We start from the raw sequence: 27,978 nt of genomic DNA, 5'->3' as shown, positions 1-27,978 counted from the left end.
TAATATCTGGACTGTTATTCATTTCCACGTGAACCCAATGTTTATATTAGCGTTAGCTTCTGTGCTAACGTTAGCTAACCGTGTCACATTGTGACGTACAATTCGCGGGACGAGTCTGGCTCCTTCACGGTTTGAATGCTGCTGTGAGATGTTGACCTAAGTAGATTCCCAGTTTGTTTTCGCTGATGGTTTTCATCGGCGGATCCACTTCCCGAGTCTGTTGTGAAACACTCCAGCCGCCATGCAGACCAAAGAGGAGACAGCCGCCGTCTTAAAGTCGTTCGACATCGGGGACAAGTTCTCGGACCTGCCGGTGCTGCCCAGGGCCTCCGTGCTGATCCCCCTGTTCGTGAGGGACGGGGGGCTGCACACCCTGATGACCCTGCGCTCAGCGGAGGTAAGAGGAACCTGCAGGGATCTGTCTGTGGGTCAATGGCCACTGAGTTGAATCTGATGTTCAAACCAACCTGTGACCTGTTGTCTGTCTGTAACTTTGAAATATCCAGAAATTAACTGATTTGATTGTACACATGTAGGACTTTACTTTGAATAATCTCCAAATCTATACAGTAAAAATGGGTGATCTTCAGTATGTAGGTAGTCAGAGAGGTACTGAACACAGGCATATCGGTCTCACTCTGAACGTATTGAGCAAAGTGTTTTTACAGTACTTTGAAGTATCCTGAAATGATATATTCCACAGTTGAAATGTTGGACTTCACTTTGAAAAATCTCTTAATCTATACAGTAAATATGTTTGATATTCAGTATGGAGGTAGTCAGAGAGGTCCTGAACACAGGCATATCAGTCTCACTCTGAATCTCACTTATTGATCAAAGTGTTTTTTACAGTACTTTGAAATATCCAGAAATTAGCTACTTGAAGCTAAAAATGTGTGACTTTTATTTAGTAAAATCTCTAAATTGATACAGTCGAAATGCTTTTCATAAAAATGACACGTGAGACGATATATACTTCTTGTGAATATACTCCAATCCATTTCCTTTTCAATTATGCATTTTGTATATGCTCCTTGTCAACAGTTTATTTTGAAAAAAACGCTTTAGATGCGTTTACCATAAATGTCAGCATATGCGTGCAGTAGAATTTCTGTGTCGGCTGATTTGACCTCAGAGACGTGAGTTACGGCTGGCTTGACCGCAATGTTGAATCTGATGTTGAAACCAACCTGTGACCTGTTGTCTGTCTGTAGCTGAGGACCAGCGCCGGGGAGGTGTGTTTCCCCGGTGGGAAGAAGGACCCTGAGGACAGAGACGATGTGGACACGGCCCTGAGGGAAGCTGAGGAGGAGATCGGTCTGACAGCTGATGGGGTGGAGGTGGTCTGCAGACTGTTCCCAGTCATGCATAAGGTATAACATTAGAAACCAGTGGCACACAGAAGAGTGAAGACCTCTGCCAAGGCCCAACAGGCAGCTCTAATACAATCAAGCTGCATTCAGTGTTTCCCCTAGGTTTACAGCTTTAAAAACTTAAAGGAATCATGATGTTAATGTGTTTCTTTTAATGATTTTGAACCGTACATTTGATTTCGGCGCTGACAGGCTAGTCTGTGATGCTCAGACGTCATGTGTTTGTCCAGTTTGTCCCTTCTGTAGGACTGGCAGGGAGACTATAAATGGCCGGGTCTGGTTTCCTCTCACAACTGCCTGTTTATGCTGTCTACGTATGCGACATAACATTCTTAAAAACAGTGGTGTATAAAGTACTTGAAAGCCATACTTAAGTAAAAGTACAAATATCTTACTTGAAAGTGACTCCGGTTAAAGTAAAAGTCACCCGTCAGAAAATGACTTGAGTTAAAGTCTTAGAGTTGCTCATATTAAATGTACTTAAGTATCAAAAGTGTCTGGTGTTGAAATGTACTTAAGTATCAAAAGTATAAGTACAAGTACCAAATTTTATTTCAACTGACTAAAAAATGATAACAACACTATATATATAATGTATATAATTTTACAAATTTTGAACCCGAGATGCTGAGGTTAAAATAGTATTGGACAATCGATCTGAACTTCTAGCGACAACAAAGAATCAACACAACAGAATAAACAAGTGCCTCTTGATTCTACCTAAGAACACTAATAGACCAAATGAACCTTTTGTGTCTATTTGCTGTATTTTGCATTTTAACTGCCTGGATGTTTACCTGCCTGTATACCTGCCTGCCAGCTTGTCCACGCATCTACATGTAAGCCTGTTTATTTATCATTAGACTATCTTCACTGAATGGGCCTGGGGTTGTGTTTGCATTTGTTTCCAGCAGGGTGACAATACACCTGTAGGGTATCTTGCCTGTAGGGACGACAAAGTGAAGACACAACCCTGCCTGAAGTTGTACACATTAGCCAGTTTGTACAATACATATATAAGACTCAACAGCTTCTAAGTTGTGTTGAGTCAGCACAAAGGGCGTCTAAGGATTGGAATTGGCAATATATAGATATATAATATCTTTGCAAAAATTATATTGGCATTATAGTGAGTGGAAAACTGGGCCTGATTACCCAGGGTTCCATTTGGGAGGTCCATTAAAAAAATGAATTGTGTGCGTGAATATGCAGTAGTAGTAGTCCATGACACAGTGTTTGTTTTTGGTTGTGTTGGCTGAAAGTTGTTTTTGCGTTTGCTTATATAATTGGTTGTGTTGTTTGTTTTTCCATCTCGACTTGTTTTAAATCTGTTTGTTTGTTTACGTGGACGTGTAAGACTAAGTAGACACGGCCAACCAATGATAGTCTATTTGCCAACAGTTTTTTCAACTACTTCCAATATTTTCTTTAAGAAAAGTTAACCTCTTGCTGCTTCGAGCTATGTATTTATGTGCAGATGTTGACATGAAGCAGGAAAGGGAAAACGAATGTGAATCGAAAAAGGAATACCTTCAAAAAATTATGTAAAGTCACCTAATAAAAGCCCTCAAAAAGCCAATTAATTTGCCTGAATAATAATCCCTTACATTTTCAATAGGGCCACATGTCTGTCATTTCCTGGCCCCTAATAATAAAGACTGAACCGAGCTCCTGCAGGAGCGAGAGAGCGAGAGAGAGGTGCGCCGTGCGTAAAGCTGCACGTTCCGCCAACCTCCGCTGCTCAAGTAACGAGCCAGTTTTGAGAATGTAAGAAGTAGAAGGTACAGCTATTTGTGCTCAAATGTAGCAAGTAAAAGTTAAAAGTCGTCAGGAAAATCAATACTCAAGTAAAGTACAGATATGTGAAAAATCTACTTAAGTACAGTAACAAAGTATTTCTACTTTGTTACTTCCCACCACTGCCTAAAACCAAACTGAAATAATCCCCTATTCATTCTCTATGAACTGTAATTTATCTATCTATCTGGCTATCTATTTATTTATGCATGCATGTATATATGTATGTATGTATTTACTGACTTCCATAAGTAACCTGGATTGCCTGAAATCACTGTTACCACAGCAATCAAACAGGACTAGTTAGAATAGAGCACTTCGCCATAACCCTAGTTTGTGTTAAGTTACCGTTTTGAAACTTCCGTCTATAATAAAAATCTTTTCACGTCAGATTTGCCGGTTTTGAACAATGGTCGATAAGCAATAAAAACAAACAATTCTGGATCTGCCTCCTGATCCGGAGTACCGCCAAAATTGAATGTGCCCCTCCCTGACCCACACCACATCCTTCCATCATGTTTTGTAGAAATCCATTCAGATGTTTTTGTGTAATCTTGCTTGTATATAAACATTTTACCAACCAACAACAAGACAGGCAGGGGTGACAACATAACCTCCTTGGCCGGGGTAATGACTCTTCTTTGGGACATCATCAGCAGGTCAGGTTTCATCGCTTGTCCTCCACTTGACCCCCTGGTCTCTTTTGACAGAGCGGCCTCCTGGTGACTCCGGTGGTTGGATTCATAGAGGAGTCCTTTCGTCCCCGTCCGAACCCGGCTGAGGTCAGCGCCGTGTTCACCGTCCCTCTGGACTTCTTCCTCAGCGAGAAGGGACACAGCGCCGCCCACGGTGCTGCTGGGACGCCGGGGTCGTTGCACTCATTTCATTTTGTGGACACTGATTCAGAAAGCCAGTATCACATATGGGGCCTGACAGCCATGTGGGCCATACTTGTGGCTGCACTGGCGCTCGGGAAGAAACCGGAGTTTGACGTTGCTTTTGACTATAAGAATCCTTTAACCTTCTTTCAACAGATTTTACAGAGATTTAATAAATTATGACAGTTCATGTAATGCATTTGTGCCAGCACCTAATGCCTGAAGCCAGATTTGTTATTTATTTGCATTGTAGTAATTTGCTGTATTGATTATAGGTGTAAATGGAAACATACATGACATGTTTAAAAGATGAAAATCAAGACGCTTGAATTTTTATTAATTCATTTAATGTAGCAGCAGGATTACAGATATAAACAGAAGAGTATACAAATGTCCAGACCAAGGCAAAGTACATGTTAATAATAGTTCAGATGTATGATAACACACTGGGGTTGACCTTTATCCCTACTGCAGGGTCTTAAGGCTAGATACTAAAGCTCAAGCTACACAGAACGGATACAACAGAACTGTTGGAGAATGTGAAATTGAAAGCGAACTAGGAAACGTGAGCAAACTGATTACACACAAGATACAGCTCACACTATTGGCAAGTAACGGTTATCATGGTTGCTCCATTTGATCAAGCAGTTCACAGCAACAATAGTAATGTTGACAAGCACATCAGTACAAGAAAAGCTCTCCGTAAAACAATCTCCACGCTCTCGTCCCTTTTACCTCACAGCTACAAATCTCATGAGGCATGGAAAAAACATTTTCAACAGAAAATAATGAACAGGATGACAATTCACCGGTGAAGCTGCACAACATCACGTCGAGAGTTCTCATTTTGCGATCTTGCATTGGATTTCCAGGGTGAAAATGTTATCGCTAAAATATATTGGTATGGGCTATGGTTGCGCTTGTGTCGTTGAAATAAAACGTCTATCACTGAAAAGTATCCTGATGTTAAACAGTCCTCGGGAGTAAAAAGGACAAGGTGCCAAACAGCGGGGACACAAAAGGGACATCAGTGAACACAGCAGAGTAACGGATAAGTTATCAAGGCACACAAAGTTCTGTTGAAAGCATCACAATTGAGATTCAAGATACCCCTGCAGTATATTTCACATTTAAATATACATGGATATTCATTTACATGACTGACGGACAAAATGATATTGTGTCGAGATTTGTGTGCTGTCTTCGCCACTGTTGACCGGATGCTTCCCGTGGACGTGGCTCTTCCAAGAGTCGGACTGAGCTTCCTGGATTGCTCACGATGAAGGACAGGGTGCGAAACAACACGACATTACACCACAATCCAAGACACAACAATCCGACAAATGTACGGTGACACGAATAACATCTGATGCCACGCCACCCGACCCCCCCTTCTGCCTCCGAATATATGCTCTCTGAAACTGTAATTGGTCCAATGGTTTGATGTAGAGAGCGAGCTGTGTCCACACCATGAGGTAAATTTTACATTCATGAAACTGAAGTCACAGGTTCTGTGTGGGTATGGCTTTTAGAGGCTGTTACTGTTCTGCACTTCCTCTGCAACGTTATGTGCTCTTTAACTCCCCTAACCCAAGAGGAATGGAATGCTTGGAAACATCACTACTGCGCTCTAACCTGATCTACAGTTAATGGATGAGTCAAAGTGCCATTTGAGATGCATGACATTAAAAATAAACACGAGGAACCTAGCCCATTTATCACATTGTACAAATTGGGTAAAGTCAATGTTAGGACAGTCAAATAAACTTCGAACAAATTTGCTTGATGTCCACTTAAGTACATTTCTAATTTCAGTCATACACTTCACAATAAACCTGCGCTTAGTTTCAGGATAACATACCAGCAATGATATTCTGTGCTATGAGCGTAAACCAAAAACTTTAGTTTTACAAAAATACTCTACATTTTGATACATGGATACAAAATTCTAAAAAAGATAAGTTACTTTAAAATGGATCACTAACAGCTGCAGGACAATATAGTTTGACTATGAAAATGTAAACAGATGCATGTGTGAGCAATGCTACTCCAACATTAGAATTATTCTAAAAATTGGCTTTTTTTGATAACGCCAAATTGGCTACTGTTGTCGATATGGAAAATACAGTGTTACTTTGCATCAAAAAATAGAGTAATGTCATGAGAAATGAAAAAAAATAAAACATGGGTTGAAATGTTAATTATATGATCCATGAAACAAAGTACCTTTACATATCTTTTTTATAAATGTTTGCTTAAAACAAAACAACATGCTGAATTGCTATCCACGTAAGAGCTGCATAAGTTAAATGATTAGGTAAAAATGAGTAAACATGAAGATGAGGGCATTTCGAAAGGACAAGTACGGGACAAGATGATGAGGATTCACAACAGGAGCTTTGGTTTGACCTCCAGTCTGACCCCACAACGACAGCCAGCTCTCTGGACTCAACTCGGCTTCTCAACTAACAATTGATGTCAACGCTATTGATTTAAGTAGAAACGGTTACGTAATAACATCACATCAGAAGTGCCCATCACTCCTATACATAGCACCATAGATAGAAACAACATGGCGGCCTCTATGTAACAGAGATTTCATTTACCAGTGAGCCCCTGTTCACAACACAAGGGACGGCTACTGGGTGCCAACTTCACATGGTGCCAGCCTGCGCACGGTACCAACACAGACAAAAACTTAAATATCTAACACAACACAAGGTAGAACAGTCTCAAGTGACAGACTGAACAGTAAATAGTACAAATAGCATAACAATGAAAATCCTTCATTTCAATGCACAATCTGAATGAATCAGTGTTTTAGGTTGTGGAGGTGAGGATCAAGAGCTGTTAGCTGATTAGTCCTCACACCTCAGAGAATCAGAGACTAGAGATACTGGGGAGAAGCCGGACTAGGCTGAAAAGCTAGTCACTTTGTGTTTGTCGTTAGTTTGTAGGTTCAACACTTAGGAAGCCTCATGGATCAGAGGGCGGGAGCAGCTCGTGAGGTGCACTGCTGCGTTTCGAGAAGATCTCGTCCACGGCGGGTTGCCAGATCTCCCGCAGCAGAAAGGAAGGGACGCTGCTCGGCACTAAAGCAGAGAAGAAGACGATGACACTGGTGATCCGTCGGGTTGATGTCGTCTCCACAGCCTCATCCCTCAGTCGGAGAGCAAAGCCGAACAAGAGGAAACTGTACAGGCCTGTTCGGAGACCAGCAACAGCAGAATGAAACAGAGACTAGCTTTTCAGCCTAGTCCGGCTTCTCTCAGGTGTCTCTCGTCTCTGAGTCTCAAAGACGCTGCCTTTGAAGTGTGAGGACCAATCAGCTAACAGCTCTCACCACACAGGTGTTTTGTCAGTGTGTTAAACACAAAGGCCTACTCACCACGCCAACACTGAAAAATGACAATGCTTTTGTGGGAATGGCTTTTTTTTTGACAGACTTGACTGGACCACTGAGACCGAATATAAAAAAGGGATCCAACAGTGAGCAGACATTCTATACAAAGTTGTCCTAGACCTCAAAAATATTCTGACATGAGAAAATGTAAAAATGTTTGGTTAAGATGTATTTTACTTTTACAAGACAACTGCTTTCTGTTTTTATTTTTTTTGTTTTTTAAGTGGACGTTTTCCGAGTACAAATTCAGCTGGGTCAGTAGAGAGCTGTGGACGGATATAAGGATTAGCTGGTTACACAAAAGAGGTTATAAAGTGCTTGAGATAAACTGTTTATAAAAACACAACACTCCATTTTCACTAGTGGAAAGTTTCGCTCTATCCACGTTAGATTGGTAAAGTTACCAACTTCTTTAAAACAAAAAGATACACACACTACAATGCTTCTTAAAAGTTCACCAAGAAAGCTGATGAGGCCTAAACATATGAAAACACTGGGAGGTGCCTAAAAGGCCACAAAAGGCCAAGTCACATTATTCACTAGGTTGAATCTCATCTGCGAGTGTTCAATATTCTCTCCTCCTTCTGCTACACGCCGGGGGGGACCACCTGCAGTATAAATATGTAATGATACGCCATTTTAGGCAGTGAGAAATTCTTAAGGAGAAGAGTTTAACTGTCCTCCCAAAACATTGTATGAAAGTATGTGTAATCTAACCATCTTTGATCCTTCTATATAATTTAGTCAAACTGTCGAGATGTGCAAACACGAGGGGTTGATTAACTGCAAAAGAAGGACGATATTCACTCCTGTTTTTGTGCCAGGTTGTCTTCCCCCAGTTTCGCTGCCGTCCCACAAACGACGGGCAGACTAACACAACTGTCCCCCGACTGTCTCTCCGAGTGGAATTAGTTTACACACTCACAAAATGAGATTCAGCCTATATTGGACACTTACACGCTACGTGATATCCACTCCATGGCTGACTGTTTTATCTTCTCCGCCTGCTCTTACAGCCTAGTCTCCATCACATTACTATTTCCCATTTCAACATCACCGACATTCTTTATCCCTTTCCAGTTTCCCCACTAAAACCTGATAGACCTTTATCAATATCATCTCTTAGGCTCACATTGTTAAAAACACTCTTGACAACAAAACACTGCATTTCTGAGACTGATAGGTAAAGCTGTCGTTACGGGCCTCTCTGATCCTGCAAGAGGGGTAACAACAAAGACGGACTCACGGATTCAGGGGGAATGGATCTACGAGAAGCTGTAATGAATGATAAATATTTCATAAAAACAATGGGTTACATGAGCTCGTAATTTGGTTTTAAGGGAAAAGGGGGCATTTAATTCTTAAATATTTTAATTTTCTACATTTCGTGGCACTGGCACAAAACACTTGCACCGCCACCGTGTTGATGTTAGGATGTATAACTAGCTACATATCTCTCACTCTCCTTAGAGACCACATTGTCCAAATATGTATCACTACTTCTGTAGGCTTTCCAGGAGGTCCTCGATTTTATCCATGCTGGATGATACAGACAATGATGCCTGCAATTGATTCTGTAAGCTGCTCTGTATCTGCATCTGTAGATTGGTCTGCATTGGAGTTGGCAAACTTGTTTCTATGTTTGCCTGTAAACCAGACTGCAGGGCTGCTTGTGTGTTTGTCTGCATCGCATTTTGTAGGCTGGTCTGCATGGCGTTCTCTAAGCTGGACTGCATCTGTGCCTGAAGAGTGTTCTGTAGGCTGCTGTGCATGGGGGCTTGCATTGGGGGGGCAGCCTGGGCCATTGGCTGATCCAAGTGAGTCTGCATGTGACTGGAGTTCTGGGGCTGGCTCTGAGCAGGCAGGGGGGGTCCGGAGGAATTGAGCAGCTGTGGCGAGTCTGGGAGGAAGAAAGAAATTGTGAGGATCACTATAATCAAGCAGTAGGTAATGGATGTAATTATGACATTGGTGCAACTCAGGATGCACTTCAGGAAAACAAGAATTCTACAGTCACTTAACTGTTATTTTTAACAGTTAAGTGACTGAGGTGGAGGAGGAGAAGCCCCAATCATCTTACCGTTCTGGAGGCCAAACACAAACAGGTTGGTTTGTCCTTGAGGAGCCACATTCCCACTTGTCTGGAAAAGCTGCTCTGGTGGCTGCTGTCCAGGGCTGGCGACAACGCCCACACCACCTTGAACGACGAAGATGGTTGTGCCAGTGGCCGGAGCCTGGTTGTTTAGCTCCTGTGAGCTTATAGAGCTCTGCAGGCCAGACAGAGATGTCTGCGGTAGAAACAGGTCTACAGTTTGACTGCTCGGGATGCTGCTGGAGCTTGGGCCTACTTGCATTGGCTGCTGCTCCTGGAATAAGCTCTGCTGTTGGTTCTCATTGGACGTCGAGTTGTTGCCTGAAGAGCTCTGGTCTTGGAACGACATGGGCTCTGCTGGGTCCGGCTGAGGGATTCCAACACTGATGCTCCCTATGGGGGAAGGACCTTGGGTCTGGGTGCTGAAGAGAAGAGTTGGGGGAATAGCCTGCGGGTTTAGATCTGTCGTGCAGAGGAGCAAACCTGTCTGCTGGGGTTGGGAGAGTTGGTTCTGGGGGACAGGGTTACCCTGTGAGTGGTTTGGAATACTTTGGAACAAAGAGCCCTGCTGGCCCATTGGAAGCTGTTGTGGCTGTTGCTGGTTCTGCTGTGCCGACTGCTGCTCCTCCATGGGGGTGCTCTGTTGCTGCATTTGGGAAAGTTGAGCTTGGGGTTGGTTCTGGAACATTGTAACAGACTGGGGCTGGCTCGTAGATGTCTTCATGGACGAGATAAACGCCAGCTGCGGTTGCTGCTGTTGCTGGGAAGGGTTTGGGGACAGGTAAAGTGCTGAGCCAGTCGACTGCTGCTCGGAGTTGAGACTGCCACTCGTCAGGACAGTCAGTGTATTCTGGAGCAGGGCAGCCTGGACCTGCTGTTGAGAGCCCTGGGACTCTCCAAGGGGCCTGGGTGATTGGAAGAGCTGTTGTGGGGGGGATGTGTGGGATGGAGGCTGTGTTGGGAAGCTGGTCTGAATGGTGAGCAGGTCTCCGGCCCGTTGAAGGAGGGACCCCGGCTGCTGTCCTTGCGTGGTGGAGTGAATCTGTGGCTGGAGCAACTCAGCCTGAAGCTGCTGCTGTAAATTCTCCAAGACCTGCTGCTCTTGTAGTTGCTGCTGCTGTTGTAAGTTGCTCAATGCTTGATTTTGCTGTTGTTGCTGCTGCTGCTGCTGTTGAAGCTGCTGCTGCTGCTGTTGAAGCTGATGTTGTTGTAAATTTGTCAGTATTTGATTTTGCTGTTGCTGATCCTGAAGTTGGATATTGTTCAGGACTTGCTGTTGCTGATCCTGAAGTTGGATGTTGTTCAGGACTTGCTGTTGCTGATCCTGAAGTTGGATGTTGTTAAGGACTTGCTGTTGCTGATCCTGAAGTTGGATGTTGTTCAGGACTTGCTGTTGCTGATTCTGTTGCAACTGTTGCTGCTGTTGAATGTTCTCAATGAGCTGCTGCTGCTGTTGCAGTTGCTGTTGGTCCTGTGGCTGTAGTATCAGTTGCTGTTGCATCTGCATGTTGCCAAGGACTTGCTGTTGCTGCTGTAGATGTTGTTGCTCATGTTGATGCTGAAGGTTATCAAGGATTTGCTGTTGTTGAAGTTGTTGATGCTGTTGAAACTGTTGCTGTATTTGTTGTTGTTGTTGCTGCTGTTGCATTTGCTGCTGTTGCATTTGTTGCTGCTGCTGCTGTTGCATTTGCTGTTGCTGTTGTATCTGTAGCTGTTGCTGTGTAGACATCGAATTATCAGTGTTTCCTAATCTAAGGCTGTTCATGTTTTCTTGGACGTGCTGTTGAAGAGAGTCTGCAGAGGGGTTGGGGCTATAAAGCACAGAGTTTAGTTGCTGCTGGGCTACAGCCGCCTCAAACACCTGCTGGAGCGTGGTGTTACCTCCGGCTTGTAGCTCCCTTACTGCCCTCTCCAGCTGGGCCACCTCTTCCTGGGGGAACATGGGAACCTGTGACTGTTGTTGCTGTGGTTGAGATGAAGTTGATATTTGGGGCATGGCAACAACAACAACCCCTCCATTATTGTTGGAATTCTCAGGAGGCAGGTTGTCCTGAGGATCTCTGAGGAATTGCTGAGGGACGTCTGGTGTCACAGGAGGGATTGTGGTGTCTCCTGACACTGGGAAGGAGGTTGTGGGGGAAATGTCTTGCTTCTGTATAGTACTGAGCGACTCTAGGCTGGGGAACACAGGGGGTGCCTGGGGAAGCTCCACATCTTCAGGTTGTAGGGGCATCGGACTCTGAAAGGACTCCCCTCCTGGATGGGGACTGGAGCTGAGCTCCAGGGTCTGCTGCACCGAGGCAAGAGGGTCCGGGGATGGCTGAGAAAAGAGGAAAGAGATATGTTACAAACTCCAATTCTGTAGATGTTTTTATTTTGTTGAGTGAATTATATGGTACCTTAAAGACATCCGTGGGTGGTGGATTGCTGGACACTTCCATTGGTGTGTCCTCTTGGCGTTTGGAAGGCTGACCAGAGCAGTCGGTTTGCTCAGACGACATAGATTTCATCTGGCCATCAAACATACACGTTGTGAGTAGAGAGGATCCCTCTGTTTTTACTGTCCGGGCATTGGAGTTATCAGCTGAGGGTTAAAGTAGAACACAGAATAGTTATATATGCGTTTTATATATCACTAAAACTAGACTAAATACAGCTCTACCTACACCTGTTTTCAATAACCTACAAGAGGCTTGAAATGTATCAACAGGTAACCTCTGTCCTTCTGCTCGTGGCTGTACCTGAGTCTGGAGTGTAGGTGAAGGGCTGGGCGTCATGTGATCTACCAGCATTGGTCATCACAAAGATTCCCACAGACACTGGAGAAGTGATTGACTGGTTGTGGAACGGAGGAGCGGTCACTATCAAATGGTTCTGGAAGACAGTAAAGATTCAAAAGAGAAATCTTAGTTTTAGTAGAATTTCATGAGGAGAATTGTCAGCAACATTTTACATTATTCAAGCGGAAAAACAAGGAATATAAATACAGTTGTGTTAATTTTACCTGATGGAAAAGGTCCATGTCAATCTTTGCCTCGGCTTGCCAGGAATTATCATCTATGAATAAAACAATTAAGAAAGTTTTTACTTTTCAATTCATCACGACATTTACATGCAGATACTCATAACCACACAAATATGTGGGACAACGCTGACAAAACCAAAATGGCTACAACACCTGCAATGTTCTCCTGAAAAATCACTTTGGTTCCTTTGAGGAAGTTCTTTCCAATGATAAAAACGTCCTCTCCTCCTCTCACTGAGCAGCTGTGAAGACTCTTCTTCAGGATCTCTGGCACTCCCGCTGGCTGGGCTGTAGAACAAGAGAAGAGTGGAAGAATTAAAACTCACATGATTTCTGAGTTAGTCTCTGCCAGAAGGCAAGAACAAGACTCTGAAACAACGGAAACTGAGTTCTGTCTGATGATCATCACAGTAAATTCTGTATGTGACAAAAACCAAACATCGCTGGAAACACATCATCCACATTGTAGGGTTGGACTGTTTAACTTGTGCCTGATCTACTCACTGCAGAGGATTGGCGATGAAGGGACCTGTAGAGTGAGGGTAGATCCATCAGGTTGGGGGATGCAGACCCTGAAAGCCAGCCGGGCACGGGTGCTCTTTTTCTTCGATCCTGCAACACCAATACGGGCCTCCACATCTGCATTACGCAGCTTCAAAATGCCTACACAGTCCACCCTGTGGAAGGAGCACATGAGGGAAGAATGTATAACAAATATCTCTTAAGCATCAACACGATACAAGGATGAACTAATCCCAAATTATCCATAGAAAACAGGCCCTTACGCAAGAGTCATATCACTGCTAGGCTCCAAAGGGATCTCAATAACAATGGTGCCATCTATGTCCACTTCCTTGCAGGCAGTGGTGTTGCGTCCGGTCACTCTGCACGCCTGGTAGAAACCGTGAGGCTTCACTCTGCCTGCATCATTTGCTACAAACACCTGCAGCACGACTGGATCATTCACACCCTCCAACTGGGGACAAAAAAGAGAAATGTAAACGCCATTAACATTAGTATTGAGCTTCACTAATAATAGAAGGCATAATATTATTAAATCATAGCTGCTATAAGCATCAATGGGTCAGGGCCGGGCATTTTGAGAAAGTATAGGAGGAAGATGAAAAAAAAAAAGAGGATGAAGAAAATGATATTTTTCACATTGCATCTTCCAAGACATCAGCATTTTGTCATTAAGCACTATTGGCCCACAAAGACAGTTGAGGACTATTGGCATAGGACCCGGTCTACGTGCTAAGTTTGGTTTATTTTAAGTTAGGTGGATTTCAGTGGAAGAAGAAGAAGAAGAAGAGGAAACAAGAGGGACCAGCAGCATCGCAGCCCGGCCCCTAATAATAGCATTTTTTAACGCCCAAAGCAACACCTATCATGGAGGAAATCTAAAATGCATACAGGGCAACAACTCCTTATTAGAGGCTCAAGAATAGACACAAAAACATGCACAATGATGAGGCCAATGTAGTTTGTGTATGTTTATCAGAGTTGCTAGAAAAAGTATATTCTATTTCTCCATATGTGGATCTGACAAAAACAGACAAGAGATATTTTTAATTCTATCACACATTAATGTATTTGCTCAAAGATAAACCTACGAACATCTTTACTTTTATCATGCATTACGTGTGTGCTTCCTTTCAGGGTTGGTTCATTGAGTGCTTCAAACATTAACTTCTAAAGAATTAAGACCTTGCTTCAAACTACATTATTAACCTCCTGTGTGCCTGGGAATTCACTTGGATAAGTGTATGCCGCTCTGCTCATTATTCCCAGGTCACGGCTAATGACTAAGAATAGGACTGGGCCATTTCTGTTAAAGTCCCTAAACTGTTGGGACAAGCAGTCGGAGCAGTTAGGGTATTTTTAAACTCTCCATAAAACACTTATTATATTTCCATTTTATTACCCTTTATTTTATGAGCTACTTATCTTTCTCTTTTTCCGTTGCTGTTTTTAACTCCTTTCTTTCTGCTAAGCACGTGTTCATTAATATATTAGGTAATTATATTTTTCTGTATTGGTATTCTCTTGTGGTGCAGTGCACTCCACACTCTGTGCCCTGTGAATCTTATTCTGTAATTTCCAACTTTGGTGTTAGAATTTTTTTCTGTGTCAAGACTTCTTTGTCCAACCTTGACAGTGGGGAATCCCTGCTGTGTGCGGTCTTTGACGGAGCCTCTGCTGCCCTCGGTCAGATAGCGAGCTCTGTGCTGGGTCTCTGGCTGCACCAGGATCTTCAGGTCCTTCCCATCGCTCCTCTGGGGGAACTGAGCCGACAGTGACCCACCCTTCACTGCGGTCCCTGGCTCAAGAGAGCTGCAGGGCAACAGAAATCACAAAATGGGATTATGAGGACTTTTGGAAATTCAAGAAACTTTCTCCGTAATCCCAGAAAGAGACCACACTATTCGGAGTTCAAATGCTGGCAGAACGAGCATTCGATGGACAATGATCACCTCACCTGCCTGTTGCACTGGTCTTGTCTGTGCCAAGCTGGGACAGCACAAAGTGAGGGGCCTTGGCGCTGTCGGCATCAAACACATCCATGCTGTCCTCCGGATTAGCTGGCTTTGGGCCAGGCCGCTGGCGAGGGGTGCGCTTTCTGGATTTGCGGGGCACCTCTGTGTTGTCATTGTAGGAGACCGAGCTGACCAAGCTGAAGTTGGAGACCGAGTCATCAGCCCACATGCTGCTGCTGTGTTCTGAGTCTGGACCTGTTGGAGCAGACACAGTAGTCTCCTCTTGACAAGACATCTGGCTGTCGTCAAATAGGTCCTCAGGTGGTGGGGATATGCTCAACACAGGCCTCCGTTTGGATGGGGTGTTCTGAGGCTGCTGGACTCCTAGCCCTGACCCTATGTCTCCTGATGCACTGTTTGGCCCACTGCCGCCTCTGTTGGGGCCAGATACAGCACCCTCCACACCTTGCATCTCTGAAGCTCCAGCTCCTTCTCCTCCAGTGGACTGGAGATGCTGTGTAACCTTGAGATGGTCTGAGGTCGAGGTAGAGGGGCCAGTGGATGGCGCTCCCATGGCCAGGGAGGAAGAGGCGGAATTGGAGGTGGAAGAGCTGGCATCTGTAGTAGCATACACAGGTAAAAGAGTTAGTACAGATGCTCAGCACAGAGCAGGCTAGCAGTCCCATTCAAGCAGCTGAATTTGTGCATAATTTTGTATTGATTCCCCCTCTTCCCAACTCTAATTTCGATAGACTGCTGTGAGTTCTATGCTCTCACTGTGCATGCGAGAGCGGTCAAGCATTGATTAAATAATCTGAAGTTAAAGTTGAGAAGGGTACAATTGGTCCCACAATGTGTTGATTCCTACAAAACCTTTCTTAATTAAAATCAATGTGACAAAACTGACATGCTTTGTTTACAAAAACAAAAGCAAGCTACAAATTGTTACATACACATTGCAAGAAAAAAATAGTAGAAAATCTGCTCAAACTTTCTTATACAGCCAAATTTGCAAGCTGGTAATGTGGCGCCAAATTAAGTTTGCCAGGGTTGCCAGGGTTACAATACAGTTTGTGCAATGTGCATTCAGTAGTAAACAGTAGTTTGCGCATGCCAATTGGAAGATTTGGTTGGGACTGAGCGTAGCCATGGAGACAGAATAAACAAGCCTCTGACCTATGGAGCAGTGAACTGCAGACCATTTTATATGCAGACACTCCCTGCCTCAGAGGGAACTTCCTGCAATAAAAACGAGACAGCCAATGAGCAACAAGAGAGCTGATCATTCAAGATTCAACTTCTGTCAATCAGTAAACTGGATCAGTTCATATACTTAAGGAAGGAGTGACTTTTGTAGTTGATCATTTATAGACACTTTAAAGTATGTTGATTTGGTTCACAATCATCTGAAGGATGTCACAGTAGTCATGCTTCTGATCAGCACCGTTAAGGACCAGCCGGGTCAGACAGGACAGTAAAAAATGTAGCATTAACAAAAGCTCTCTCTCAACATGACTGTGGACTAGGTAGGTTGCACCTTAGATGAAACTGAAATCTAGAATCCTCAGTTATATCTGCTGTCGACTGCCCTGAACCACGATCCAAGATCAGACAGTGTTTTGTTATTTAACATCACGGTCCATTGACAGTTGGGGGCAACTTCACTGTTTCAAAGAGGAAAAAAAAATCTCCTTTGTGAAAATATCTAGGATAACTGCATTTAGCTGCAACACTTCAAAACCTCAGAGGAACTACTGTTGTACGTGTGCATAAGAGAATGTGTGAATGTGCATAGGCTGTTTCTGCTCAAGGTACTTGTAAAGCATTTAAAAATAAAACCTAAAGATACTGATACCTCAAGGCTTATGCACTAAATCAACAGACTGAAACAGAATATAAAGTCATAACATGAGTGATTGTCTGAGACGAGCACTAAAGCCAAAGGTTTTACTGCGTCTCTTGTCCTGTTCAGACCTGGTATTACCATGAGTCTTGAGTAATCCGATCACAAGTGGACAGCTCTAAGTTACTCATTTCCCACCTGGCATTAGAATGCGTCTCCAGTGACCACTTCACATCCCACCTCCCCCCTACAGGCAATAAATACGTACATAATTTCTGTTTGAAGAAACTGAACGATGTTTTTAGCCTATTTGATACAGTAAAAAATATAAATCTATACGTGGTGGTGGCTTCAAATAAATCAATGTGTGGGTGTGAGAAAATTAAGTGTAAAAATACTTTTGGGCCACATGAGACTGTAGTAGAGCGGAGGACGTCAGCTGAGTAGGCGGATCTTCCATGTGCCCGAGGACTCGGTTTGCGTTCACACAGCTAAAAGAATGTGACCCCATGCATCCCAGCCCACCTGCAAATAGAGTCTGATGCTTCTTGGCTGCGTTCACACGTATACCGAGAACTGTCCACATGTGATTGAATCAGCAGTGATAGATGTTAATACCAGGTCTGAACGGGGCCGTCTGAATATTTTTTTAAACTGCCTTTTAAAGCCACATGGCAAAAAACATTGAGCACAAGCATCACAGGGAGAATAGCTGCTGAATAAAAAAAAATATGAGTGAAATGAGAAGGAACAAGCTATGTTGCCATGCTGTTAATGCAATCCCACCAACATATCCTAAAGCTGTTATTCAGTGTAAAGATCAAAACGTAAATACTCTGTACGAGTTTTACACAGAGAATCTTAAATTATTGAAGTAGAGTACCATATAAAGTAAGTTTATAAATGGATCTAAAACTATATATCTATAAACTAACTTTTCAAAAATATATATATATATATTTTTACATATACAGAAACAGTTGGATGAGTATCAAAGCCCCAACAGACAAGTCAAGTCAAGGTGAGCAACGCTAATGCAAAACACAACATCTAAAATACTCATCATGGCCAAAAAATAACCAGGAAAACCCCCAATATATCCAAAAATGAAACCTAATGACAACGCACTGTCATACCAGCAGTGTTAAAATACCTTCGCTGAAATATTAATGCTATCCTGTCTAATCTCACACAGTCACAAATATTAATTGTCTCAGAAATCAGTGAACTGTGAAGTTGCCCCCAGACCAAAAATACAAAGCCCTTATTAGTTTTCTTCACCCCTACCGGGAATAGTTTGGTAAAGGGAAACTGATCCCAGATCATGGTTTTCATTGGCTGAGCAGGTAGCTCACCTGAGGCCAAGGCTGCAGTTGGCGGAGGTCCCGGCTCTCCCCCACTCTTCTGGCTCATGGTGGTTGGCTCGGTCTGGGTGGACGACGGCTGGAGCTGGAGCTCTTTAGGGAGGAGGTCATATACCGACTCTGCCATAAAGGATGAGGAGGAGAAGACAAATTAGGGTTTGAAAGACATACATGGGTTTATTAATTATTAATGGCCCAACTAATTAAAAAGGATGGTGGACATTTACTGACAGCCTTGAGTTCACACCTGCTTTAAGCCTTTTTAGAAATAGATGGATCCAAAGACTTTTGCAGCTTTTGTAGTAATATTTCTCCCATTTAAAAACACATCTGGTTTTGATGTCAGTTAACCCAGATCACTGCTTTCACAGTTTTCCATAAAAAACAGCCATTTTCTTGCCTGGAGAATGAAACTGAAGCAGAAGAGCCTTCAAATGCACTAATAGACTAATCAATCAATCAATCAATCAAGTTTTATTTGTATAGCCCACATTCACAAATAACAATTCGTCTCATAGGGCTTTAACATTGTGTGACATCCTCTGTCCTTAATCCTCAACAAGAGTAAGGAAAAACTACTAAAAACCCTTTTCACAGGTAAAAATATGTAGAAACCTCAGAGAGAGCCACATGTGAGGGATCCCTCTCTCAGGACGGACAGAAGTGCAATAGATGTAAGGTGTAAGAAAACATCATCAGGATTTTTAGCAGCATCGGGAGCATGAGGGCTCTAATGACTGCTAGATATTGGTTCCAAAAAATGTTCCAAAAAATGTCAGCCTGCAGAAGTAAACCTCCTCATATGGTTAATTTCTTTTCCGATAATGAAATCTTGGTGGTAATAACCCAGCTCCTACTGCATCGCACTCGGGCTGGTTGTTATTTCCCTGTTCCCTTCTTAAAAATAAAAATCCTGGAATGGAACTGGAATCAGACCCCTGTCTCACGATCAAAATTTCTACTGCATCCATAAAAAATAATCTGCGGCCAACACTAACACAACACGGGGTATCTTATGATAAACTAAATTAAGCTCCCAAGGGGCTTAGTGTAATAAAGCCTGCAGAGACTTTCCCTGATATTTGATGATGCTGATCCCTTGAAGAACTGCAGCAGTTACCCTGGCACAGACCACATTTGATGGAAGATGAACACGATGATGAGGTAGAGTGGTTGCTATGAAACAGGGACCTATCAACACCCTGACATGGATAGTTCAGCTGTGCATCGGTGGCACCCAGCATGTGTAGTAGTCATCTGATACACAGCTATGACTTAGCACCGGCAGAATGGCGAAGCTGACAAGACACATGATCTCGCACTTCTGTGACGTCAATGATGCCGAGAGAGTCTCAAGACAAAGTCCCCACAGTTCACAGAGAACAACCGAGTGCACTAATTCACAAACACAGACAGGCAATAGCTTCAAACGCTGAGAGCGAGGCTTCACTCTGCACTCCGTTGCTAATCCAAAAGTAATCTGTCTTTAAGGAAGGGTTCAATCAGAATTACAGTAAAAGTCCATCCATCCGGAGGGATAACCTTCCATCTGAGGCTGTTGTGCTTTGTTCATGGTGTGAAGAGAGGGAGTCTTTGTGCGTGGTTGTATTACGGACCGACTGGCAACTCCACATGACCTCAGTCTTCACTAATACTCTTTTCACACAGTAGATTTGTGTATAATTTGTGAATGTGTGTTCAGCCGGCCTGGAACCCATTCATATGCGACAGGCATTCATATATAAACAAATGCTGTCACCATCCAACGGCTCGCAATACATTTGTGACAATAGGCTATTACATATACATCCCTACCTAACGACTGAGTTATATTACAAAGTCAATACAACTGCAGGTGTTCCTATACCAGCATCGGAAAGGCCTCTGACACTGCCGGGTCGGGTCTCTGCGAGTTCAAGAATCTAAGTACCGATCTGACACTACATCTTATTAGTTTCACCCAGAAAGGTTCTTTCCACGGAAATAACCTTTTATACTGTCCTGTCACTGCACCACCCTCTGCTCTCGATTGGACCACGATAAACGATCGCAGCAAAAACAACCAGCAAGTCATATAGACAAATATAACCAGAAAAACAGAGCCATTTGTTCAGACATGCAAACTCTGAATAAGACGACCATTGTTTTTCCATGAGTTCTTCATACAAGCACTAATCTATGAAGCCATTCATAGACAGAACAGTGTTTTTACTTAAATAATAAATAAATGATGATGTGGGGTTGAGGTTGTAAATACAATGTTGAACTGAAAACTCTAAACTCACTTAAAAGTACTATTTACACTGCTGTTACAGCATAAAATGTTACAATGTTTTGTTTTGGTTTGCAAAAATCTCTATCGCATCAATTTCCATTGATAAGAAAAGTAGTGGTTTCACTGTGGGGAGAAAAGTCCAATGAAGCTTAACAGCCATAACATTCAATAAGAGATGTCTGTGTTGGTTTATTTCCATTTGTACTAATACCTTTATCATATGTACTAATTTGGTCAAATTATCTTTAACACATAAATAATGCTCATAATGAGAAGGCACACATTCTTTTTAAACACCAGATTGCTGCTCTATCAAATTTGGGTATGCAAATGCATAGTCTGGATTTCATTTAGTGTTTTGTTTACTAGTCTGCCAGACTGTCGAGGGGCAGAGCAGTATGCAAACAGTGTATTTAAACACACTGAGCACTTTATTAAGAACACCCTACTACTATACTAATACCAGGTAGTTGCATTCCTTGTTCTTAAGAGAGTTGTTTAACAGTTAAAACAGCTTTAATCATTCCTGGCATGGATTCCACAAGAAAATGTCTTTGAGATTCTGGTCCATGTTGATGTAATTGCATCACATCATGTATGCAGATTTGTCAGCTGCACATGAACGCTGCAAATCTCCCGTTCTACCAAATCCCAAAGGTTTTATATTTGATCTGATGCCCAGCGAGGCCACTGGAGTACACTGAACTCTTTGTCATGTCCATAAAACTAGTTTGTCGCGGTGTTGGCTTAGTGACATTCACCATTATCATGCCGATGTAGCCATACAAACCATGATTGAGTTCTATTCAGGGAGTCAAAGTTTTCCAAGAAACATTCCTCACACCATTACACCATCTTGGGCTCAACACGACAGGCCAATGTTGGTAAGCCTGTGCCCACGGCAGCCTCAGATTTCAGTTCTTGGCAGGAGACGTTATGTAAACATCAAGTGAAGATCGTGACCTCTATCTGCTTTAGTGATGTTCCTAGCAACTCTAATGAGGCACTATCTCTGCATTCCTTGGAGATTGGTACCATCTAAGGTGATATTCTACCCCTCAGGTCAAACAGATAACTGACCGCACAAGGACTGAGGACTACACAACCCTGTGTCGGCCTTTTGGTTTATTTTATTCTGTCAAATTTATAGCAGTACTGCAGGTGTGGGATGATGCTAATGCTACATGATTGACTGATTGGATCATTTGCATGAATTAGCATGAGTTTTGTGCAGAGGGGTAAAACTGTGGTGATGGAAAATTAAGTAGTTTTTAGGCTTGGTTACACTCATTGTTTTGATATTGATGCAATGGTTTTTGGTACCAATATCAAAATATTACAATGGCACAGCATATTTTGCTGTGTATATTTTGATAAACGTACACATGAAGAATGTGAATGGAGTGTTTGGAGCTCATATTTGATGTTTTTGATCATCTTAAAAACTCTTAATCATAAGCATCAATCATATCCCTTCAAATGTTCTTATTACTTGGACTGAAGATGTGCTTCCTAACATAACTCATGTGACGAACAAAGGTCAAACACATCTCATAAATCTTTAGTTACTGGAGAAATATAAATGTTTTAGTTAAGCTGTTACCCCTGTTAATAAGTGATTAACAGAGGCAGGCCTCAGAGAGTTAACTTCAAAAAGAGAAAACATTAAGTAAATCTTGCCTCAGATAAACCTTAGTTGAAAAGGACACAATTTTAATTGGAAATGGAAATTAGTACATAAAGCATTAAGTACTCAAAAGGCACTCATGTTTGCTTTTATAGAAATCAGATGACATCTGATGACATCACAGATCTACAAGCCTGCCTGAAAATGCCAGAAAAAGTAAGCTGCAGCACCCTAGCCTTTCAGGGGGCGGACCGAATTAAACCTAAACTTAGAACAATTAAATTACCTCATATCATAGTTATGCACTGCTCACATTACACATGCCTTGAAAGCTTTGCCAAATGCCAAGGCCACCAGTCCATTTATATTTTTTGCAGCTGGCTTAGGGCTACGAGCGGGGATAAAGAATAGACAATTCATGAGGACAGTGTTTTTGTTGCAAATGAGAGAACATGCAGACCAAGAATGTGTCAGAGTCCAACAATGACTGTTTTAAAGACACTCTTGAACACAAGCTCCAGAAAACCTGACAATAAAACCACTGACTGCACTTGAAACATCATTTTTGGCTGTAGATTTCCACCATCTCTATTTACCTTGAAACTGAAATGTAGTAGCAATGAACGGCTGGATGTACTGTACTTGATGTGCCTGTGTATTCAGATTACTAAATGAGAACAATTGTGCAAGGTTAAAAACACTGTGCAAAACACTTGCCGTGCCATCGCCCTCAAATCACATGCACAGTTATTTTGCCCACCCTGCTCGTGTTTTGGGACTTTTAAAGTGTGTAACTATCAACCCTGCTCTCTTTAACTTGAGTTGAGTGTAGAGCTTTATCCCTGATTATTCAGACTTGGAGCAGGAGAGGGCCATATTATCTTTATAAGCTTAATTTAATTAAAAAAAAAATCTGTTGTCATCACCAGTTTACACTGATTCATTTGACCAAGACACACCTCATCTAGTTTACATTTCCCCCAAAGTTACAGGAATATATGCCACAAGTTTTTTAAACTTTCTAAACCACAGTATAGAGTTGACCTAGCCCTAAATGACACTTAAAAGTGATTTTTTCGAGGAAGGGCTTTCATTTCTTCTCACATGCCTCAGGTGAGTTACAGTAAATGAAACTAATTGAGTGTGCATGAACTGATATGAATACAATCAGTTCAGGAACAAAGGAAGTAATAAAATGATAAAGAACAAAACCAAACTAAGATTTCACATTAATGATTCATATTTAGTAATGAGTTGTTTTCCTCATATACAAAAATGAGCGTCAGTCCACATCGCTTATTTTGGAGCTGAGCAATATTTCACATAATTTCTCATTTACCTCTGGAGGTATGTAGCCATACTGATGTTGATTTTTATTTACCCAGCTCTCTAAATTGTCATCTTTTAAGATTCCTGCTGCCCCCATTGCAGTGGAGACAAATGGAGTTTCTAATGTGTTGCATGCACATTTGAAAACTAAAATCCCGGTGACATCTTACATCCACTTCCACTTCACCTGAATAATCCACAAGCTACTCTAACCATTTCTGGAACTACTTTCTACCAGCTCTGTATTGCATGACCTGTTTGTGTCTCTCACACAATGGAATCTAATCGGAAACACCGATTCTATAGCTCAAGCTTCTCACACTGATAAGTTGATGTAAGATTTCCCCCCACCCCCTCTCAGTGAGACTAAAAAAACTCTTTTTGGATTGTCTGTTCATCTAAATGAAAAACTCTTACATAAGCGGTGTGGTGCAAAGATAAAACATTTATGAAATATAATCAGATTACATGTTTCCACTTGAAGTTGGAGAGAGAAAAAAAACATGAAGCGACACAGATAGCTCTTCAGCAAGTGCACGCACAGCCCCCATTATCTGTTGGGAGGTAAACGTATTTTCTCTCAAATGTAAAATTAGCCTCAGCCTATGAGTTTGCCATTGTTTGTGTACATCATTACTTTAATCAAACAAAACAGACTTTTCCTAATAATGGTTTGCAATAATTATACTACTGTGAAAATGGCCAGAGTAAAGAAAAGCATGAGGATCATAGTTTGAGATGCAAAGAATATTTTATAAATGATAATCTGGCTCCCTGAATCAAAACGTACCCGAGGGGTTTTAGTGTGTTTATGATTTAAAAAACCATACACAAGATCTTTGATCGGTGGCATTTGTGTAGTTGAAGGTTGGTCAGATTTTGTATACACACGGTATAAAAATACATTGCTTGACTACTCTGTATTCAGATCCTCTTTTTGATTTACAAGGAAACTAAAGTTATAGGACCATGAAATCCTTGGCCTTTTACTTCACTCTGAGAGTCGGTAGACTATACATGTCCTTGATGTTACTTCCTGTATGTCAGACTTGGCAAACTGACTCTCCTGCATGGGCTCAAAGACCTGGCTGGCACAGAGTGTTTTCAAAAACGTCACATTTATATAGTTAACGTTCGGGATTTCACATATGCCTCATTTTAACACCACCAAATCAGCTAAATGGTGTAACATAACCAACCAGGCCAAATGAAATCACACAGCTGTCCCCTCTCTCACTTACAGCCTGATATACATGCGGTTTCCGACTAGATCTTTAATGAGCAGGTCTGCTACCTTGACCCTGATGCAAACACACACACAATTACTGAGATATAAATAAACAGCCATCATGTGCTACAGTGTGACCATATTGCAGGCTCAACTGTGCCTTTCAGGGTCCACGGAGCAATGCTCTCTGCTGGCTCCCGAGCACAATATACATAACAGCCGGACAGATGTGGGACCAGCAGGTCAGACTGCAGGGAGCTAAAAACTGTGTAAGACATTATTGCCAAAGTACTTGTTATTACCCATCAAGATATAGACTCCAGCTGAGATGAGGGTGTAAAATAAGCAGCAGGGGAAGCTCTGTTGTCGACCAGCATCCTGTCAAAATGTAAAATGCATAAATCCATGTGTCTCAGGTTACATTACCGCTTAAAGGGCTGTTACACTACACAACCAGATACACTTTACAAATCTTGCTTATGAAAAAGCACTAGATTAGATTATGATTTACATGAAACACGCTAACAAATAGAATCGAATGGGAAAACAAGAGTTTATTTGATTCGTATCATTCAAATCATACACTTGCTAAAACCTACTGAAAACCAATACAAGCCAAGCTAACCAAAACAAGCGTGAACAGTCTAGCTTCTTCACGACGCAGCAACGACCTCCTGATAAATAGCAACAGTTGGCCGACACATGTCCAACGACTGTCACAGACGGGGTATATTTTGGCACTCGAGGCCCTTGTGGTAGAAGCAACACCCCCGCACATACCCTGATAGGGAGACTGAGCTTTGCCCAAATGACAACAACTGCATTCTTTCTGTGAATCCAGAGAATGTGAAAAGGATGACTCCCGCTCAGATCCAACCATGATCCACACAACACAGTTGTGTAGTTCACAACTATGCAAGGAGAATACACCAAACGACAGGAATAAGCAACACATACACACACACAAACACAGGGGTGAATATGGGACTAGCTGGTGAATATCCCTTGTACGTTTGAAGATCTTCTGCTCAATTTAAGTTACCACCTACCAGGTGATGTTAGCAGGTGTTAGCGGCTGCCAGCAGTTGCTAGGGACATAACCTCAGTTGAGCGCCTTCCGTCATCAAGTGTTTTGGCCTTGTAATCAACATAGAGGCCGAACTTGAGGTAACGCTGAGGCTCAAGGTAAATCTGCCCAGCTACAGGCTTGTATTGCGATACTAAGAAAGCCATGTTGCCGGCTCAGTAGATCAGACATCATTACCTCTAAGCCTTTTTAAACTAAACACTGTCCCATTTTAGAACCATCAGAATGTATTTTAAAATACCCTTATTGCGATTCTATAAAAAATACAGCAACCACGCCATGTATCAAAATAAACTAGTGTATATATTTTTTTCTTTAAATACCAACAATTCCTTTTACAAGGGGGCATTTTATCACATTGCAAACCGTGCCAATTTGCTCTATCTCTTTAGCAGTACACTGACTCCTTGATGTGGACATTTTTGGAGACAACAGCTAACTAGGCATGCCATAAATCTGACATGCAACCAATCAACAGACAGTTCAGTCTGACCTCTAGATCTTGCTCGATAATGAAGGGCCTACCTTTCAACAGCAACATCGACGGCAATACTAACTAGTCATTCATAAGCAGACAACTGAACGGACCTTAATCCAGAGAAACTAGTTTCCAAGTGATAACATCAATCATCAACCAAACGGTCTTGTTCAATCACACCTTAGTTATTTGAGAACAAATCTAACGAAACACAAACCAGCCCCCAACTAAGTTACACACTTAGACTCAGAGCTTTGAGCGACAACAAACACAAGTGGTGTATGTGATAACAACCTGTTGTTTTGTGGCTTTACAGCCCAACGTTGTTAATGACAACAAGGCACAAAAGACAGGTGCTTTTACTAAGTTCAACCATCTCTTGGCATTATAAAGTAAAGTTGTACAACAAATCTGAAACGCTTGGTAGTTTGCTTTCCTGTGCAAACTTGATCAAAACTTTAACATAGCCTAAAGGTAGCAATCCAACATTAACTGTGAGGGCTGCTTACGTTACTCGGGTTAAATGGTTTGCTAAAACAATTTGATTCATCCTAAGATACTACAACGAACACCAGAACATAGTAGGAACAGTTAGGAATTCAGCATTTTATTCTAAAATCAATGGAGAGTTGACAACCAACACATTTCTCAACTTGTGCTTCTTCTTTTTTAGGTCTCTCTTAGTGCTGGATTATCAATTTTCTGAAGCTTAATGTTCAAATCTCAACTAATTTGGGCAATTTACTGAGTGGACACAATCACTGGCTGCATGCATCGACTTTCCTTTTCATGACAGCATCACATAGTAGTCTCACAGAAAGTATTTCACAGTATTCTATAACAACAAAAATACAAAACACTCAAGTATTTTGATACAAAATATGAATCCCTTTTCATCAAATCTATCAAATACAAATGACTAAATACTATTTTGGTATTTCAAATACAAACATCATAAAAACTGCCCATCCCTCCTCTCTCACACACACACACTGACACAAACACACACACACCTCTACAGGATCAAGACTTAAGCACGTTAAACCGCTGAACAATGTGGTGGCTGGAGATCGACCTCCAGTAGCTGTGGCTAGCTAATAGAAATAAATTACCATGGTGCTAGTTGCCACCAAGAAACCCCCTTAGAACACATCTAACCAGGGCCCATGAGGTCTCACATCCCATCATACAGCAGCCCGATGTGTCACGTCCTTCCAGGCGCTGTGACACAGGCAGCTAACCAGCCAGGTAGTCACCAATGCAAAGGCAGCTAACTAACTAAGCTAGCTAGGCTGGGCTAGCAGCAGAAAGGAAGCTAACCACAGCTAGCTAGCAGCTTAACGTGAGCCATCAAGACAATTCACAATGTCCTCCCGTTTAAAAACCAGGACACAACGGGTTAGTAGCCTTCGCTTAGTAAGCATCTTACCTTTGGAGTACAGAGATTTGGGGGAATTGAGGTCGAGATCCGAGCTAAGGAGGGATATGAAATCAGAGGGCATCGCACCGCTTCATCGAGGGGAGGGGAAGCGGACACACTCTTTAGAAGAAACCAGGTCGGCTGCTGGTGGCAAATAAATACTGCGTTTTACAAGCGGAATGTTTAATGGACAACATCGAGGCGAAACAAAACTTTCAATAGCCGAAAAAAAGAGCCCGTCAGCTTGCACGTCTCACGTTAGTGTGTGTGGTGCTGCTGAGA

The 27,978-nt window shown here is 42.3% G+C and overlaps 2 protein-coding genes across 2 annotated transcripts; one reads left to right on the top strand and one right to left on the bottom strand.

Moving 5' to 3' along the window:
• The first annotated feature begins 110 nt into the window (after nucleotides 1–110).
• nudt7 (nudix (nucleoside diphosphate linked moiety X)-type motif 7) lies at nucleotides 111–4,993 on the top strand. Its single transcript, XM_061077185.1, has 3 exons — nucleotides 111–397; nucleotides 1,215–1,373; nucleotides 3,881–4,993. Exons 1-3 carry the CDS (start codon nucleotides 242–244, stop codon nucleotides 4,229–4,231), a joined length of 666 nt encoding a protein of 221 aa, XP_060933168.1. The 5' UTR covers nucleotides 111–241; the 3' UTR covers nucleotides 4,232–4,993.
• On the bottom strand, nucleotides 4,379–27,978 carry nfat5a (nuclear factor of activated T cells 5a). Its single transcript, XM_061077183.1, has 13 exons — nucleotides 27,954–27,978; nucleotides 27,706–27,837; nucleotides 18,244–18,372; nucleotides 15,048–15,663; nucleotides 14,719–14,902; nucleotides 13,354–13,544; nucleotides 13,073–13,245; nucleotides 12,722–12,856; nucleotides 12,548–12,600; nucleotides 12,285–12,417; nucleotides 11,943–12,127; nucleotides 9,532–11,863; nucleotides 4,379–9,351 (listed from the first exon to the last, which is right to left on the bottom strand). Exons 2-13 carry the CDS (start codon nucleotides 27,776–27,778, stop codon nucleotides 8,948–8,950), a joined length of 4,608 nt encoding a protein of 1,535 aa, XP_060933166.1. The 5' UTR covers nucleotides 27,779–27,837; nucleotides 27,954–27,978; the 3' UTR covers nucleotides 4,379–8,947.

This window comes from Limanda limanda, chromosome 8 (genome assembly GCF_963576545.1).
Source record: "Limanda limanda chromosome 8, fLimLim1.1, whole genome shotgun sequence".
Taxonomy (NCBI): Eukaryota; Metazoa; Chordata; class Actinopteri; order Pleuronectiformes; family Pleuronectidae; genus Limanda; species Limanda limanda.
This window is presented reverse-complemented; position numbering and strand designations above follow the sequence as displayed.